This window comes from Mustelus asterias, chromosome 2 (assembly GCF_964213995.1).
Source record: "Mustelus asterias chromosome 2, sMusAst1.hap1.1, whole genome shotgun sequence".
Lineage (NCBI taxonomy): Eukaryota > Metazoa > Chordata > Chondrichthyes > Carcharhiniformes > Triakidae > Mustelus > Mustelus asterias.
The window spans coordinates 154018932-154036291 of NC_135802.1; the positions used below are offsets into that span (position 1 = coordinate 154018932).

At 41.2% G+C, this 17360-nt stretch overlaps 1 protein-coding gene across 2 annotated transcripts in view; it reads right to left on the reverse strand.

The window, feature by feature from the left end:
* Window positions 1–17360, reverse strand: part of dnajc13 (dnaJ homolog subfamily C member 13) — a 132857-nt gene that overhangs the window by 70784 nt on the left and 44713 nt on the right. For both annotated transcript variants that reach the window (XM_078198923.1, XM_078198929.1), the window contains exons 14-22: window positions 14937–15044; window positions 12782–12937; window positions 12024–12080; window positions 9294–9415; window positions 9128–9203; window positions 6920–7015; window positions 4905–5048; window positions 2773–2790; window positions 148–230 (exon numbers count right to left, since the gene is read on the reverse strand). In XM_078198923.1, coding sequence (XP_078055049.1) covers window positions 148–230; window positions 2773–2790; window positions 4905–5048; window positions 6920–7015; window positions 9128–9203; window positions 9294–9415; window positions 12024–12080; window positions 12782–12937; window positions 14937–15044 — 860 coding nt within the window. The remainder of the gene's footprint in view (window positions 1–147; window positions 231–2772; window positions 2791–4904; window positions 5049–6919; window positions 7016–9127; window positions 9204–9293; window positions 9416–12023; window positions 12081–12781; window positions 12938–14936; window positions 15045–17360) is intronic.

A 17360-nucleotide genomic window follows, 5' to 3' on the forward strand; every position in this document is an offset into this window, starting at 1 on the left:
CCCGTGTGAGCATATCATGGTATTAGTCGCAGCTTTCTAGACAAATGCCTAGAGCTGGGAAAACAGCAGACGTTTCAAATATTTCTCACTTCCAAATTTGAAGGAAGAAATTAAAATAACAGTTCAAAATGCCAAAAAGGATCTTACTTATAGTAAAAGAGGTCCCAGTTTGCTTCTATTTTAATCCTTTGTCGTCTTTTTCTTAAAACAACCGGTTTTTGGTTGGGATTCTATAAGTCAAGAAAAAAATTTGCTTTAATATCATGTGCAAATAATATTGACATCTATAGTGAACAAAGTTGCAGCCATTTGTGGAAGCAGGTTACAGAACTTAAAGCTCCAATACTCCAGTTGGGGTGTTTAACGCTTGTGCATTGGAAGATGTATTTTAAATGTGTTTCCCAGTTAAGAGTATCATGATCAATCTAATACAACCTTGGAGAGCTGAACAGTGAAATTCAGGTTATGGAATCTAAAAATAAAGACTGCGTATAATTAAACAGATTTAATTTACAGGTTTTAGATATTAGTGTCTGAAACATATATAATCCAATGCTTCTGAGCAATGAAGATAATTGCCCCATTTAGCTTTTGGTTAGACCGAGTATAGAGGAATAAGGGTTGATCTGAATATGTTTAAAGCAGTTGATAGAGACAAGCTATTCCTTCAGTAGAGCAAGTCCAGAACAAAATTAGACCGATGCCAATTCAGAGCTCAGGAAGTACTTCTTCACACAAAGGATGATGAAATCTGGAACTGTTCCCCAAAGGGCCTTTGAGGTTAAATCTGTCAGAGAAATAGTGGGTATTAAGGGTTAGGAAATCCAGGTGGGTTGATAGAGTCAAGATTCAGGACCAACCACGGTCTAACTGAATGGTCAGACAGGCTCAAGGAGCTGAATGGTCTGTTCCTACAAGAAGGCATTACAGAGTCCAAGGGTCATTTGAGAAACGAAGAGGATTAAACTTCAAAAGAGTGTAAACTCCAACCATTTCCACTCAACATGGTTCATCATTCAAGCTCTGGGTACAACAATGTTTTTGGAAAAGGAACAAGCACTAGGAGCTTTCTATTGAGTTCATTTTAGTCAGAGCGCCAAAGTGTTCTTTACCTTTTAAGTTTTTTAGTGTCACAAGTAGACTTACATTCACACTGCAGTGAAGTTACTGTGAAAATCCCCTAGTCGCCACACTCCGGCGCCTGTTCGGGTACACTGAGGGAGAGTTTAGCATGGCCAATGCACTTAACCAGCACCGTCTTTTGGACTGTGGGAGGAAACCGGAGCATCCGGGGGAAACCTATACAGGCAAGGGGAGGACGTGCAGACAGTGACCCAAGCTGGGAATCAAACCCAGGTCTCTGGCACTGTGAGGCAACAGTGCTAACCACTGTGCCATCGTATCTTGTATTGCCAGAAGAAGACCATGTTTGACAAAGGTATACAAACAATTGAGGTAGAGTTTTTGCTCTGTCGCACTGGATTATTTCGAACAAAAGGGCTATAATCATTATCCAGATTACCAATTGTGTCCAAAGCAGAAACTCTACCTCTTTGGATTTGATACTGTCCAGAGGCAAAGGCAAAGCAGATTCCAACATGATTAAATGGAGATGCCCAACGAAACAGTTATACCAGTTACTGAAAGCGCAGAATAGATGCAACAATGCTGACGGGTGTGTGAAGAGAATTTCACAATGCAGAAACAGGGGTTGCTTAAATGCTCTGCTAATAATCGGAGTTGAAAGGGCAGAGTGGTTAGATATAGTAGACCAAATATCAAACATGGGGCACAGGTAAGGACACAGGGTTCAACGGTCACAAAGGTAGGGTGGAGCTAGGCCATGCAGCAGTCTGTAAAGTACTTTGAAATAAAGGTTAAATACAGTAATTATGGCACCACCTTCGTCACATCCTCTTGGAGAAAAAAAAGCCTTAAAAGTTACAATTATCTTGCTTGCTGGACAAACTAAATATATTGATGCTTTACAGTAAGGATGTGCCCAGATGCAGCAGCAAATTGTGGAATCTAGATACAAGACCACGTGAAGCTACAAAATTAATTAGAAAGTGAACATTCAAATCAGCTCAAATAGCAAGTTGAAAAGGTTTGAAAGCGAGAGAGTGAAAATCACCAACTGCAAACTTCAACAACACCAACTACTGGGCACGAGAAACAATGGGCTGGATTTTACCATCTGGTGTCTTGTTGCAGATTAGCAGCAGGCCGATGCAAACATTTCCAGACTCCTTTCATCAATTCCCCTGCAACATATGCACTTATTGGACCTCGTGTTGTAGAATCTGAAGTGTATGTCAGGAAATTTGTCCAGAGGGTCAGGTCATTTTTATTTCTGCATGTTTCCCAAACACACTCAGATAACATGCCTGGAATCCTTACAGCGTCAGCACTCGTAATGCATCTGATGCATATAGCTATGTCTTACTAGTCTTGTCCTGAGTGAGGGAAACACAGCTCTTGGGAATAGTTTTCCTCTCAAGTTACATCAAGATCAGCATTTTTGCCATTGTATCCCTTTTAGCCCCCAGCAGCCGTTTTCCACTTGTTTTACAAAATATTACATGGAGAATTGCAGTGACGGCAACAGCTTCTTTAAAATCATTACCAACAGGTAAAAAAAGCCACGTTTGATCACCCAGTTTAACCTTTAGCAAAACCCAGCCCAATGTACAAAAAGCAACCACACCAAGTGCAGACAAGTCAACATGCATGACCAGAAGCCAACAACAAAAAAATACAGCTCTTACTTACCAGATTGTTCCTGTCCTGCTTTGAATCAATAGCAATAACAATGGGGAGGGAAAAAAAATAAATTTTAAAAGCAAGAGGAAACTAAATTTTCTAGAAAGCAATGGTCAGTGCTTGTTAATATAAATTGAGAAAAAACAACTCATTGAATACACGAACAAGGCAATAAGACTATAAAAGTAATCCACTTTCTGGGGTGAAGTCAAAATACATCCCTCTCCATATAAACCTGCCAAATAAAACGCCAGATCAAACTTGTATATGTCATTCAAACCTCAATCCTGAAATGCACTTGCAATAAAATGGTCCACAAAGGATTTTATTAAATGCCAGTTTAAGCTGTGCCATTTTTCTTCTTGTAACCTGGTAGTCTCTATTCATGGCAATATTTGAACGCAAATATACCACAAATGCCAACTTAAACCTTATCGTACAGAAAATAGCCATTCACCCCATCAAGCCTTTGAAAGAGCAATGCAATTCATACCACTCCCCTGCCTTACTCCACTCCCATAGCCCTGCAGAAATTTCCTTTTCAAATATTATAGAATCTGCATTTACCACCCTTTTAATCAGTGCAAGTCTTACGTGTAAAAATAGTTCCCAGGTCTTCCCTTGGATGTTTTTTTGCCAACAATGTAATCTGCGTGCTCGGATTACAATTCCTTCTCCCACTGGAAACAATTTCTCCTTATTCATTCTATCAAAATCCTTCATTACTTTGAACATTTCTTCTTAAATCTTCCCTTAATTTTGTCAGATCCGACTAGTACAATCCCAGACCCTCCAACCATTCCGCTGGAAGAGACTAAGTGGGTTTATTACGACAAAGTTTACTTTAACTTAAAGCTTTTGTAAATCATTAACAATTTTGCAGAATATTAAAGAGCGCAATAGATTATTTGGGGGAAATTTGTGCGCCAGAGTTCCCAAGAGATTTAACTCAAGAATCATTATACATCTTAAAAAACTTACAAAAAGGTGCAAGTAACTGTTTCGTTCATAGTTTCTGAAGTTGAGCAAAATTTGAATGCACTGATCACAGGTCATCATTCCTTTTTGTTTAACTGAAAGGAATCTGATGCTCTGCAGGTGACCACTACACAAAGATTGGACTCCAGGATGCTTCTGACTGGAAATTACAATATTAAGTCAGGCCAAGTATCAGTTTTCGGATCAATAAGAAAGATACATTGGTCCAGAGATAATCTGGGCCAGTATGTTAAATCTCAGCCAGGCTCTCGGGTGCTGCGACGTATTTACGATGTGGCAGCACACGAGAGCTCTGCGAAAAGCTGTTGTAAATCTGGGGTCACAAGATGCGGGTAGGGAAGAGAGGAAGGAGGAAAGGAAAGAACGAGGCCATAGGATCTTAAGACAGTAGAGCACAGAAAAGGCCATTTGCCCCAGCATGTCTGTGCCAACTCCTTTGAAGAGCAATCCAGTTAATCCCACTCCACCTCTTCCCCTATATCCCTGCGATTTTCGACTCCTTCCAAATATTTATCCAATTCCCCTTAGAAAGCTAGTATTGAATCTGCTTCCACCACCCTATCAGCCAGCACCTATCAATAAACTTGGATCTGTCTGCACTCAAGTTTTTCCTGTTATCAACTACTTTGCCCAAAATTTCTAATGAAATTGCTGATGATGATACTCTCACAATGCTCCCGCGTTGCTGTGGCATCAGCACAGATAGAAAAGGGTAATTACAGCATGACAAGTTTACATAGATAGATTCCATTATAAATATGGACATGGAGATTAACAATGAAAGGATTTACAGGGAGAGATCTGGAGAACCAGCTAACGCAATAGTGCACACACACTGAAGCCTTGAACTCACAACCAGTGAAGCAAGTGCTCTCGAGCCACATGACACTAACCAGTGTTTTGAGAATCTAATTCTACAATTCTGATCATTTCTTCTCCCATGTATTTAATTGCCTGTGGCAGTTAGATTAATAAGTTGTTTTTAGAACTGATAAGAGCTCAAATTTAGCAAATAGCATTGAAATTAGTAAACTGTAAATAGCTTTTATTTTTAAGTCTTTTCCGCAGACATTAACAAACGGGTCAAGTGCATTTAGCTAGATTTTCATTTCAAATATATTGGGTAATAATGAAACTCTTACCTCCTTTTGAACAATGCCCATTCTGTCCCTCCAGTGCAACAAAAGTAAATCAACCTTTTCTTTGGCAAATTTTTCTACCTCTTTAGCAGCTCTTCCAGCCCGCCGTTGCCATTCCGGAACCTTACCAAATTTACCATATTGATCCTATTGAAATTTAAGAAAACTATTGAGAAATGCTGCACAACGTATGCACGGTACAGAAAACACTGGCAGGGAGAACTCCACATTTTTCAAATTTTACGTAAAAGAAGCCTCAGCTCAGCTGGGAGACAATCAAAACAAACGATACAAGCCTTGCAGTGGGTTTTGTAATCATTTTTATTTATTTGTCATAAGTAGGCTAACATTAACACTGCAATGAAGTTACTGTGAAAATCTGCCACACTCTGGCGCCTGTTCGGGTACACTAAGGGAGAATTTAGCATGGCCAATTCACCTAACCTGTACATCTTTGGACTGTGGGAGGAAACCGGAGCACCCGGAGGAAACCCACGCAGACACGGGGAGAACGCGCAAACAGTGACCCCAGGTGGGCATCTATCCGGGTCCCTGATGCTGTGAGGCAGCAGTGCTAACCACTGTGTCACCCTGCCACCCCCAAAAGCCTGCGGAGACAGAAATTCCTTCACCAAAATCCCTTTATCTACAAACTCTAACACCAGCGCACAGTGCTGGCGGTCAGCAGTCTACCTCCAGGGGTGCCAGAGGAACTGACACTCCTGGTTAAATACAAGACAAAAACTCCCTGATTGGCCCATCAATTGGATCCTTAATCAGGGAGTTCATACTCCAATAGGCCAACCTCAGTGGCCTGACTGAAGTCATTACAGGTTTAAACTAGTGTGCCTTAAAGATTAAGATTTACAATGGTGTAGACAAAGGACTATTGTCGGCTTATGTCTCATTGCAATCAGCTCCTGATCTAATCAATACGGTATAAGCTTCCATTGTAGAGGGAGGGAAACACATTGAGAGGTGGTTCCCGGTGACCAGCTACAGGCACTTGGAGCAGGTCACTTGCCACCTGAGCTGTAGCGGTCAAGCCAAGCATGTAAAAATAAAAATAATACTGTTGCAATTTTTACGTTGTCTCGGATGTCCACAAGTCGGTTTTGAAAATTACTTGTGGGATGTTTGCACCATTGGGCAAGACTGATACTTATTGCCTATCCTTAGTTGCTCAGAGAAGGTTGTGGCTGAACTTCTTGAATTTTAATACAACTAAGTGGCTTACTGGGCCACTTCATTGAGCAGTGAGGAGTGGGACGGTGCATTCACATTTGGGACACACTAAGCTAGGACAACAGGCTTCCTTCAAAAGGATATTAATGAGCATTTGGGGCTTAAATGACAAGCCAATCAATTCAAATCCAATCCAAAGATGTGTGGGTTAGGTGGATTGGCCATGTTAAACTGACCCGAGTCAAGAGAGTTAGCAAATATGTGGGGTTACAGGAATAGGGCCTGGATGGGATTGTGGTTGGTGCAAACTCAATGGGCCAAATGGCCTCCTTCTGCACTGCAGGGATTCAATCAATGGTCATGTTTATCAATCAGATTGGAAAAAAAAATCATCAAACTGTTGTGGTGTAACTTGAACTCATATTCTCTCCATTAATGATCCAGGTCTCGGAGTTACTAATCCAGGAACAATCACTACACTATTCACCTTTCTGAGTGACCAAATTAATTCAGCTCCAATCTCATTGCCCCAGATCTCTCCCCACCCCACATCTTCCTTTCAATAAGTAATTTTCTCCAGAAGAGAATTTGGCTGGGTTGTTGAATGTATTCAAGGCAGAGTTAAATAGATTTTTGCTGGACAAGGGAGTGAAAGATAATGGGGTGGGGTGGTTAGGAAGATGGAGCAGAGACCACAACCAGGTCAGCCATGATCTTATCGAATGGTGGAGCATGTTCGAAGGGCTGAATGGCCTACCCCTTGCTGCTAAGTCCTATGTTTCTATTTTGGTGATGCATATTTTTGAAATTAGGCCTTGATTTTCAGTACTTACTGTTGCAATTTTTACATTGTCTCGGATGTGCATCCTGTCAATATCTTTCTCTGGTACCTGTTCAGTGCTATCAAGGTATGCTAGTAAGCCTGTTGGCTGAAAAGAATTTTAAAAATTATGTAAACACCAAATGTTTAGAAGTTGAAATGTCTTAAAATTAGCTGATTAATAATTGATGATATAAAGCACATCATTTAGGACAAAAATAGGCAACTTGAAACACCAATATAATATGCAATCTTGAATCACCTGTTTAGAAAGAGCCACAAAACCCTAACAAAATATTATTGAAGCATCAGTGATATGTTTTTAAAAGTTTTTTTGTCATGGGTCTAAAGTGTTGGCAAGTACTTCAATCTTTGATATTTAACATCTACAAGAACCAAACACAAGACCCGATTAAGGATGTCATTTTTTCAGGTCAGGTGCAGACACAGGTTATTTAGCCGAGATTCAATCGAAATGTTTTGTCGGCATAGAAAGCAAAGAGCGCTGGCTCAACAATACAATCCAATGAGGAGTCCAGCCGTACCATCCAAAGGCGGTCGCTGGTTTGACCAGGCTGTGTTGAAAAAAAAGTCATGTGGAGATGCCGGCGTTGGACTGGGGTAAACACAGTAAGAAGTCTCACAACACCAGGTTAAAGTCCAACAGGTTTATTTGGTAGCACAAGCCACAAGCTTTCGGAGCGCTGCTCCTTCATCAGGTGAGTGGGAGTTCTGTTCATAAACAGGGCATATAGAGAGACAAACTCAATTTACAAGATAATGGTTGGAATGCGAGTCTTTACAGACAATCAAGTCTTAAAGGTACAGACAATGTGAGTGGAGAGAGGGTTAATCGGTTGCATTCTTGGACACACATCTCCATCAAGGACAGTCACCTCAGCACTTCACTGTACCGCAAGCCCACGAGTAACCTCACGATGCTCCACTTCTCCAGCTTCCACCCTAAACACGTTAAAGAAGCCATCCCCTACGGACAAGCCCTCCGTATACACAGGATCCGCTCAGATGAGGAGGATCGCAACAGACACCTCCAGACGCTGAAAGATGTCCTCATAAGAACAGGATATGGCGCTCGACTCCTCGATCAACAGTTCTGACGCGCCACAGCAAAAAACCGCACCGACCTCCTCAGAAGACAAACACGGGTACAAACCTGTTGGACTTTAACCTGGTGTTGTGAGACTTCTTACCTTGAAAAAAAGTGGCCAGGATTGGTTCACCTGATCACTATCCAGCAAGTGTGCATGCCTGGCACAAGATCCACTGAACAATGGTGCTACACAAATTTACTGAGATAACATACACTCGTGTCAGATGAATAACAAGCATTATGGAGCATGGTACAAGAGGATGTATATCCCCATAAAAAACTGTACCAATGCAAGGAGTGACCCCATGCAGGACACTATTTACTGCCACCACTGGCCTTTCCGTATTAAAAGAACAATTTGCTGGTTTCTCAGTTTCTTACCTCCCTTTATTCAAGGTAAGGTTATACAGGCCTTGGTGAGACCATTGCATGTAGTTTTGGTCTCCTTACCCAAGGTGAGGTGTTTCAATATTTTGCTAGCAATTGTCTGGACAAAGATTGACAGGTAACCAATGGAGTCCATCATCACAGGGAACCTTCCTACACAGCATTACTTTCACCCACTTTACTTAACAGAACATTTAAGGAATCTTGCGTGCAGAGGATGCACAGCTTCCCTTAATAGAGCAATGTATTCTTCAATCCAGTGAAACTTCAATTAACCTTCAGTTTTCTTTATCCTCCCATGGAGGGGCCTGGGGTCCTCTCACCATTATAGCAGGTAATGGAGGTCCCCTTACGTGGTAAATGTTCTTTGCTCCCAACTGCATCATCAGGGCCCTACTGGTGCTGTTGTCATTAAACCATCCTCAGCAAGAATTTTGAAGGTGATCTTAAACCAGGAATGATAAAGGACCCAAAAATGTAGCAGTGCTACCCAAACACCACAGTAAATTGAGCAGCCTAAAGCAGCCAAGACTCGAGACAAAATTAAATGGAGCCCAGGGAATGGCTGAAGAAAGCACGGTTACACCCGACATCGATCCAAAAGAGGCAGGTCATTTTGAGATTCCTTTCTCCTTTGGTTCAGTTCACACAAGGTATGCCAAATGTTTCGAACAAATCCATAGAAAAAAAGTTTGGAAAACACAGATGGTTTAAATTACTTACCAAAATGCGTCTCAGCAAATTCAATGCTGTTGGATTTTCTGCTGTCCAAAGACCCACCAAATGTCTACTCAACTGCCTGAAAGAACAATTTTTTACCCTTAAGTTTTTAAATGAAAAAACGAGAAGCTTAGTATAGCAATACCACGACAAAAAAAATTCTACATACCTATTAGTCAGCATGCGCTGATCTGTACTAACTGTAAACATTGATGTATGCAAATGGCAGGGTAGGGCACCTTCACTTAAGGCAAGTTCCTGCATCTTTGTAGCTATTTCCTTGTCACCTTCCTTGTTGGGAAGAAAATAAATTTGATTTGTAAATGTGTTTTCAACAAACTGAGTTGCAACCATGCTGAGAAATAGGAGATTTCCTTTCTTTCTCCATCCCCCACTTCAATGTCAACCATTCTGTGATAAAGATAAATGCTATTTGAATTTGAGAATTACATCACAACCCACTATACAAAAGCACAGAAGCTCAAACCCATTCCCACCCATTCAAAGTTAATTTGACTAGACAATAATTTACTGTAAATTGTTTGAATTTCAACCAGAAGGACATTCATTCTGATACGCACATTTCACAATTCTGACATTTTAAAAACAAACAAGTTGTTCATAAAGAAACGGCTGTCAGATTTTTCCCCATTCTAAGAAGCTAGTTAATACGTCACCTCAAAATGACTGTACAATTCGGGGACAGTGCAGGGAAGGAAGCTCTGCATTCTTGAACATAACAAGCTACTGCGCCCAAGAGAGTGAGCTGTGATTTTCAGGGCAAGGCCGGAGTGGGAAGCTGTCCCAAATGCCACTGAGTTATCACCCATGCCAGGGCTTTGGTAAGCCAGATGCTTCAATCGCAAGTTAACAAAGTATAGGTAAAGTCATGGAGAAAACACTTTACCTCTTTGCATGATGACCAACGAGATGACCGACTAGAATGTTTTGTCTCTAGGGAGGTATTGATTGCCGCACATTGGGTTTGAGAATTTTTGCAGGCCCAAAGTAACCCAGAACTTTAGTCTGTCCACACCATTAGTACACTGGGACCGTCTAATACTTTTGAAAAGGAGCCATTACATGTCCTCAACTTTTTAAAGGAGGAAAACTGTTCATACTGGAGAGTTGAAGAACCAGGACTTTTTTTTTTTAATTAGCAAGAAGCAAAGTACGCAAAGAAGCTTCATACTAGATAGAATGTAAATGGACTAAACTTTAACGTGCTTGGGTGCATGCATGTGAACACGTGCAATATATAACTCCCATGTGCTTCCACTGCATCAAGCAAAATTTAACATGGCCTACTTAGGAATGTTAGGGCAGGTGACCAAAAGGATTCAAAAGGAGCATCTCAAGGAGGAGGCAGAGGGGCTGCGTGGTTTACCTAGGCAGCTGCAAGCACAGCGTCCAATGGTGCTGAAGGAAATTGGAGAAGCACAGCGATCTGAAAGGGTTGCAGGGTGAAGGAGGATACACAGTGGGGGGGGGAGGCTACATGACTATGGAGGTAGTAGAAAGGTCAAGAGAGGTGGCAATGGAGAGGTACAGCTTAGTTAAAACAAACATAGAAGCTAGGAGCAGGAATAGCTCTTCGAGCCTGCTCCACTATTCAATATGATCATGGCTAATCCTCTATCTCAATGCCATATTCCTGCTTTCTCCACACATCCTTGATGCCATTAAAATCTAAAAATGTATCCATATTTTTCTTGAATATATTCAGTGACTTGGTCTCCACAGCCTTCTGTGGTCAGGAATTCCACAGGTTCACTACCCTTCGAGTGAAATGTTTCCTCATCTCAGTCCTAAATGGGCTACCTCGTATTCGGAGACTGTCCTCTGGTTCTAGATTCCCCAACCAGGGAAAACAACCTGCCTGTCCAGCCCGGTTAGAATTTTATACATTTTAATCAGATCTCCCCTCACCCTTCTAAATTCCAGTGAATACAGGCCCGGCTGAACCAATCTCTCCTCCTAGGACTGTCCCACCAACCCTGGTGTCAGCCTAGTGAACCTCTGCTGACTCCCTCTATGGCAAGTACATCCTTTCTTAGTAGGGAGACCAAAACTGCACGCCAAGGCCCTGCAGTAGACATCCCTACTCCTGAACTCAAATCCTCTCACAATGAAAGCCAACATACCATTTGCCTTCCTAATTGTTTCTGAAAGTGCAATGAATGGTGTACAAGGACACCCAGAGCACTTTGTACATCTACACATCCCAAGATATTGCCATTTAAATAATACTCTCCCTTTCTGTTTTCACATCAAACTGTATCACTTCACATTTAGCCACGTTATACTGCATCTCCCATGTGTTTGCCCACTCACTTCCACTTGTTTAAATCACAAAGTCTCCTTGCATTCTCAACTCAATTCCACCCAGTTTTGTCCCTGCTGTACCCCACTAGTCACTGCTTGCCATTCGGAAAAAATACCTATTTATTCCTACTCTGTTTCCTGTCTGTCAACCAATTCTTGATCCATGCCAACAGGTTTCCCCCATATGCTTTAATTTTGCCCGCTAACCTCTTATGAGGGGCCTTATCAAAAGCCTTCTGGAGGTCCAAATACACCACATCCACTGGTCTTCCCTCATCTATTCTACTAGTTACATATTCAAAAACTCCAGTAGATTTGTTAAGTGCGATTTGCCTTTCATAAACCCATGTTGGCTTTGTCCAATCTTGTTAATGCTTTCCAAACGTTCTGTTATCATGACTTTTATAATAGACTCTAACATCTTCGCCACTATTGATGCCAGGTTAACTGGTCTGTAATTCTTTTTTTCTCTCCTTCTCATTTTAAATAGTTGGGTTACATTTGCTACACTCCAATGTGTAGGGACTGCTCCCGAGTCTATACAATTAGTTAGGATTTTTATTGTAACACTCACCTCTATAATAGCTTTCATGACTAAACCAGCGCCTTTTACAATAGCCATGGAAGGGTGCTAGGAATGAAAAGAAAACCGATCACTAAATATCATCTTTAAACATAGTCACAAGAGTCCTGCAACTCATGAAAAACAAATACCATTTAGTAGGGTGCAAATAATATACACACACATACACACACACACTTAGACCAATTACTCAACATACTTAGCCAGTGATTCTTGAATTAAAATTCCTAAGTAGGAAATCTTGCTCCAAATTCTCTATATATTCAAGTAGCATAATCCATGGAGAAAGTTAGATCCATCAGTGATTTCCAACACCCGTAAATCGCCCAGTATTTCAGTGTTGCAACCTCAGCAATATTTCTGCACCAATGTGGCCCTCTCAGTAGAATTGCCATCTGTGAGGTGGGTAGTACCAAATAGTTATATGCTATCCACACGCATAACTATAATGAGACTGCCCTAAACATATTTTATAGTTTAGTTATTTGCCAATCGATAAGACCAGCCTGGGTATGCCTTGCAAATCCAAGGGCTATGGGGAGAGAGCGGGTAAATGGAGTTGAAATCAACCATGATTGAATGGTGGAGTGGACTCGATGGGCCGAATGGCCTTATTTCCGCTCCTATGTCTTATGGTCTTATGCTCTTATTTCAATCCAATGGATTATCCAAGTCCTTTTCAGAGGGAAGGTGTCAAGAGTTAAATTTTTTTTTTTAAACAAGAAATCTTTACGTGGTAAAAGGTTTACCTGGAAAAGCTTGAACAAGGTTCTTCCAACCTCCGCTACCATTTCCAACAACATATCAAACTGCTGTCCTTCAGTTGTCTCGCTATACGGAGCACAGAGTGCGAAGGTAAGAAAATCCAGAAGAGAACTAATCACTAGTGCACCAGTCCCATGGTCCTGCAGAGAAACAAACATTACACAGCCTGAGAACAGCAATGGACTGACACCACTGATTGATGAAAAAGCTCCAATGTCTCTGTCAACACCATGTCCCGCGTGGAACTAAACAATGAGCCAGGAAAATTCCAAATTCAAACCCCATTGAGATCAGAAGGCCCAAACAGGAATTACAGCAATGGTGCAGTAACTGATCGCAGTCTTCTTCGGCCAAGAACAAAATGACAAAAGAGACCTCACTCTTAATTCCACTTCAAAAGTCTGTCTGCAGGACATTCTCTCTTCCACCTTCTTCCATCAGGAAAAGATACAAAAGTCTGAGGTCACGTACCAACCGACTCAAGAACAGCTCCTTCCCTGCTGCTATCAGACTTTTGAATGGACCTACCTCGCACTAAGTTGATCTTTTCTCTACACCACGGCTATGACTAACTCTGCATGCAGAACTCTGCATTCTGCACTCTCTCGTTTCCTTCTCCATGAACGGTATGCCTTGTCTGTATAGCGTGCAAGAAACAATACTTTTCACTGTATACTGATACATGTGACAATAATAAATCAAATCAGACTTTAAATGTCAAAAGAGCCAATGACGACTACCTTGAAGTCACATGTAAATGGTCACTTGGGCATGGGACCAGACTACTGATAACATGAGTAGAATCCTAACATGGACCCAGTGCCTTAGAAATTAAAGTCACAGTTTTTCCGTTCGGCTGTGTTCCCCCTGATATAACTTGACAGCAGAATTAAAAATAAATTGGATTTTAAAAAGGGAGTTTCAGCATCAATGGCTCATTGAAGAATCAGTGAGAGAATAGGAACGTCTCCACTGTAATTACATTTTCTTTGTTCTCTTAGGGTGGGAATGGGAGGATACGGTCCCCAGAAGGGTAAGGGGTTTTAGTTCAGTCGGGCAGCATGGTCGGTGCAGGCTTGGAGGGCCAAAGGGCCTGTACCTGTGCTGTAATTTTCTTTGTTCTTTATTAATATGAGCACCATGTATTATTAAGATACTTACTGTACACAAGAATGTTGTGCAAGGATTCAACAAACCCAACGAAAGACAAGGTTAATATTCTGTACTGCCTCATGTTCTTTACAGGCATTTTCCTTCACAAACATTTTCCTCTTTGGCTTTCTCAATGCCCCATCTCATTCTCCCCTCAATTTATTGGGCTCTTATCTCAAGTTTCCCCGATTCAAATCTCATCACTTCCTTTGTCATGGGTTCTTTCCAAGTGGAGGTTCAGCAAGTGAGTGTGTGGGAACAAATCAACAGCCTTATGGGTGAATGTGAAGTGAGGCTATTTATTGTAAAGTGACATGGAGCCCAGAGATGGCTCTTCATTGGCATGGCATTCTTGAACACCTTTTTGACATCCCCTCCCCGCCCAAACCAAAAACACAAACATTGGTGGCTTTGGAATCCTGGGACCCAGACTGTATGAGACACAGGACTGAACTCGCAAAGCACATTGCTGCAGAAAACTAGGCACAAGGATGGGAGGCTTTCCGAAATCACAAGCCCGCAAAAAGGTGACGCTGAATGCGGAAGAGGTCACCTTTTCCCCGTGCCCCATATTTCTTCAGCTTCTTTAAGTCTCAACGGATTAGTTTTTGGCACAAACACATCATCCATGTGGAATTCTTTTGTAAAATGGTTTGTCAACCCCATTGTAAAACAAATGCATTATGCCCGATTGAGAATAAAGAGAAATAATTTGCTTACGGGAAGAAAAAGTGCGAATCCTCTAGTTATCCAAAACTGGCTGTACATGTACAACTCTATAATTGGCATTAATGGCAATATTGGATAAATTAATTGAAACTGTATTTTCAGGTAAGCTGGATTCTATCAACACGGCATAGGACACATTAAAGTCTTTGTACTTTTTTTTTTAAAAACACAAGCTTGTTTAAAAAGGTGCCCTGTGAAAATTAATTGGGTAATTACCAAAATTGCAATGCTTCCCCCTATAATTTGAAAGAGGCTTACCACATGGGCGTTGAATTTATCAAGTAAATTTTCTAAAAATTTCTTTGAAGAGAGAAGTGATGCTTTGTTCAGCTGCTCTTGTCTCAGATCATAGTCATCGTGCATTGGCTAAAGGAGATAATATTGAAAAAGTCTTTATTACAGGAATAACTAATTTCCAAAAATACTATTGACTTCAAAAATCTTGTTCCAAGACGTGCACTATATAAAGAATTAATGGCAATAAAACCCAAGAATTCTTGACGATATGGAATATCTGTACGTGCACTGTAAAGTTAGCGGCTGGTTCAACTTTTACCTTTTGCGTATTGACACTCCGACAAAGATCAACTGAATTGTACTCATGATTTTATAAGTGTAAAACTCCCAGATAAAGTTTCCGTGGTACAGATCTAGCTCAATGCAAAAATGTCAATTTTATCACCATAAAGTAACATACGTTTCAGTTGTTTTCTTCTCACATTACATAAGACATGCATTCCGTGAGTTATGTTCGGGAGATGTATTCCTTTCCCACAGGCTCCCTCAGATTTTCCTCAGAACACAACAGCAGCGCACAAGTGCAAATTCTGTCGTTAATTGCTTCACACTTCCCAGGTTGTGATATTTTAAGTGGCAACTTTCACTCAGTGCTTGGGAGCAAAGCACAATGAATAGGAATATATTGAGAGAGAACCTGAGATGTTGCTCACAGTATAGTTAAGGGGGAAACCAGTGGATGTGATGCATTTGGATTGCCAGAAGGCTTTCATTTAGGTTCCCACACAGGAAGCTAGCAAACAAAATTGGCGGTCGGGGGGGCTGGCAGATGGAACATAATGTGGAAAAGTGAGAGGTTATTCACTTTGGCAGGAGGGATGGAAGAGAAGAGTGCTTAAATGGCGAGAGATTAGAAAATGTTGACGTCCAAAGGGTCTTGGGTGCCCTTATTCATAAATCACTGAAAGCTAACATGCCAGGCAACAAGCAATTTGGAAGGCAAAGGGTATGTTGGCCTTTATTGGAAAAGGATTTGAGTACAGGAATAAAGATGCCCTCTTTCAATTGTATAGCACCTGTATTGTGTACAATCTTGGTCTCCTTACCCAAGGAAGGATATGCTTGACACTGAAGGAGTACAGAGGTTCACCAGACTAATTCCTGGGATGACAGGAGTGTCCTTTGAGGAGAGGCAGAGAAGACCGGGCCTATTATTCTAATAGAGTTTCGAAGAATGAGGGGTGAAACTCGGTTTGAAATGTACAAAATTCTTACAAGAGCTAGACAGGGTAGATGCGGAAAAAGGATGTTTCCCCTAGCTGGGGGGTCTAGAGCAAGGCACAGACTCAATATAAGGGTAAGCCATTTAGGACTGAGACAAGGAGGAATTTCTTCCCTCAAACAATGGTGAACTCTCACTCCCAGAAGACGGTGGAAGCTCGGTCATTGAGTATGTTCAAGAGAGAGATCGATGGATTTCTAGATAATGATTTCAAGAAATATGGTGATGTTGCGGTAAAGTGGCTTTGAGGTAGATGGTCAACCATAATCTAGTTGAATGGCAGAGTAGGCTGCAGGGCTGAATGGCCTACTCCTTGCTCCTACGTTCCAAATAGGAAGACGATGAAAGAGGAGAGAGATAGGATGGGGCAAAATTGTGGACAGATTTGGAAGAGGACGAGGATATTACAATCATTCCAGTGGAGCATGGGAACTAGTATAAATTGGCAAACGTGCGGGGGAAATAAATTATTCATTCTTGAATGAGTTGTAATTTGCGGAGACAGGAGGCTTAGTTGGAGACTATTTGAGAAGTCCAGCCTCGAGGCAAACAAGTAGAGAAATTTTCTAATCAGAGATACTTCAAAAAATTGAGTGTGAAATGTATGAGGAGAATAGTGGCAGATTTCAGAAGGACATTGGCTGGTAAAATGAGCAGATAAATGGTGAAATTTAATACAGAGAAGTGTAAAGTGACATATTTTAAAAGAAAGAATGAGGAGAAGCAATATAAACTAAGTGATACAATTTTAAATTAATGCAGAAACAGAGACCTTGCGTTCAGGATGAGTCAATAAGGCAGTTGAAAAGTATGTAGGATGATTTGTTTCACAGATAGAGGTTTAAGAATGCAAAAGCAAGGAAGTCTTGCTAAACCTTTATAAAAATAAATGGTTAGGCCTCAGCTGGAGCACTGCGTCCAATTCTGGTCACCACACTTTAGAAAGCAAAAGGAGACTTACTAAAATGGTCGCACAGATGAAGGATTCCAGTTATGTTATAAACTGGAGAAGCTGCTTAGAACTGGAGAAGTTCTTAGAGGAGAGATGGTTAAGGGAGATTTAGCAGAGGTGTTCAAAATTTTGATAAGGGTAGAGAAATGGAGAAGAAACTGCTTCCATCAGCAGAGGGGTCAATATACAGAGGAAACACGTTTAAGGTAAT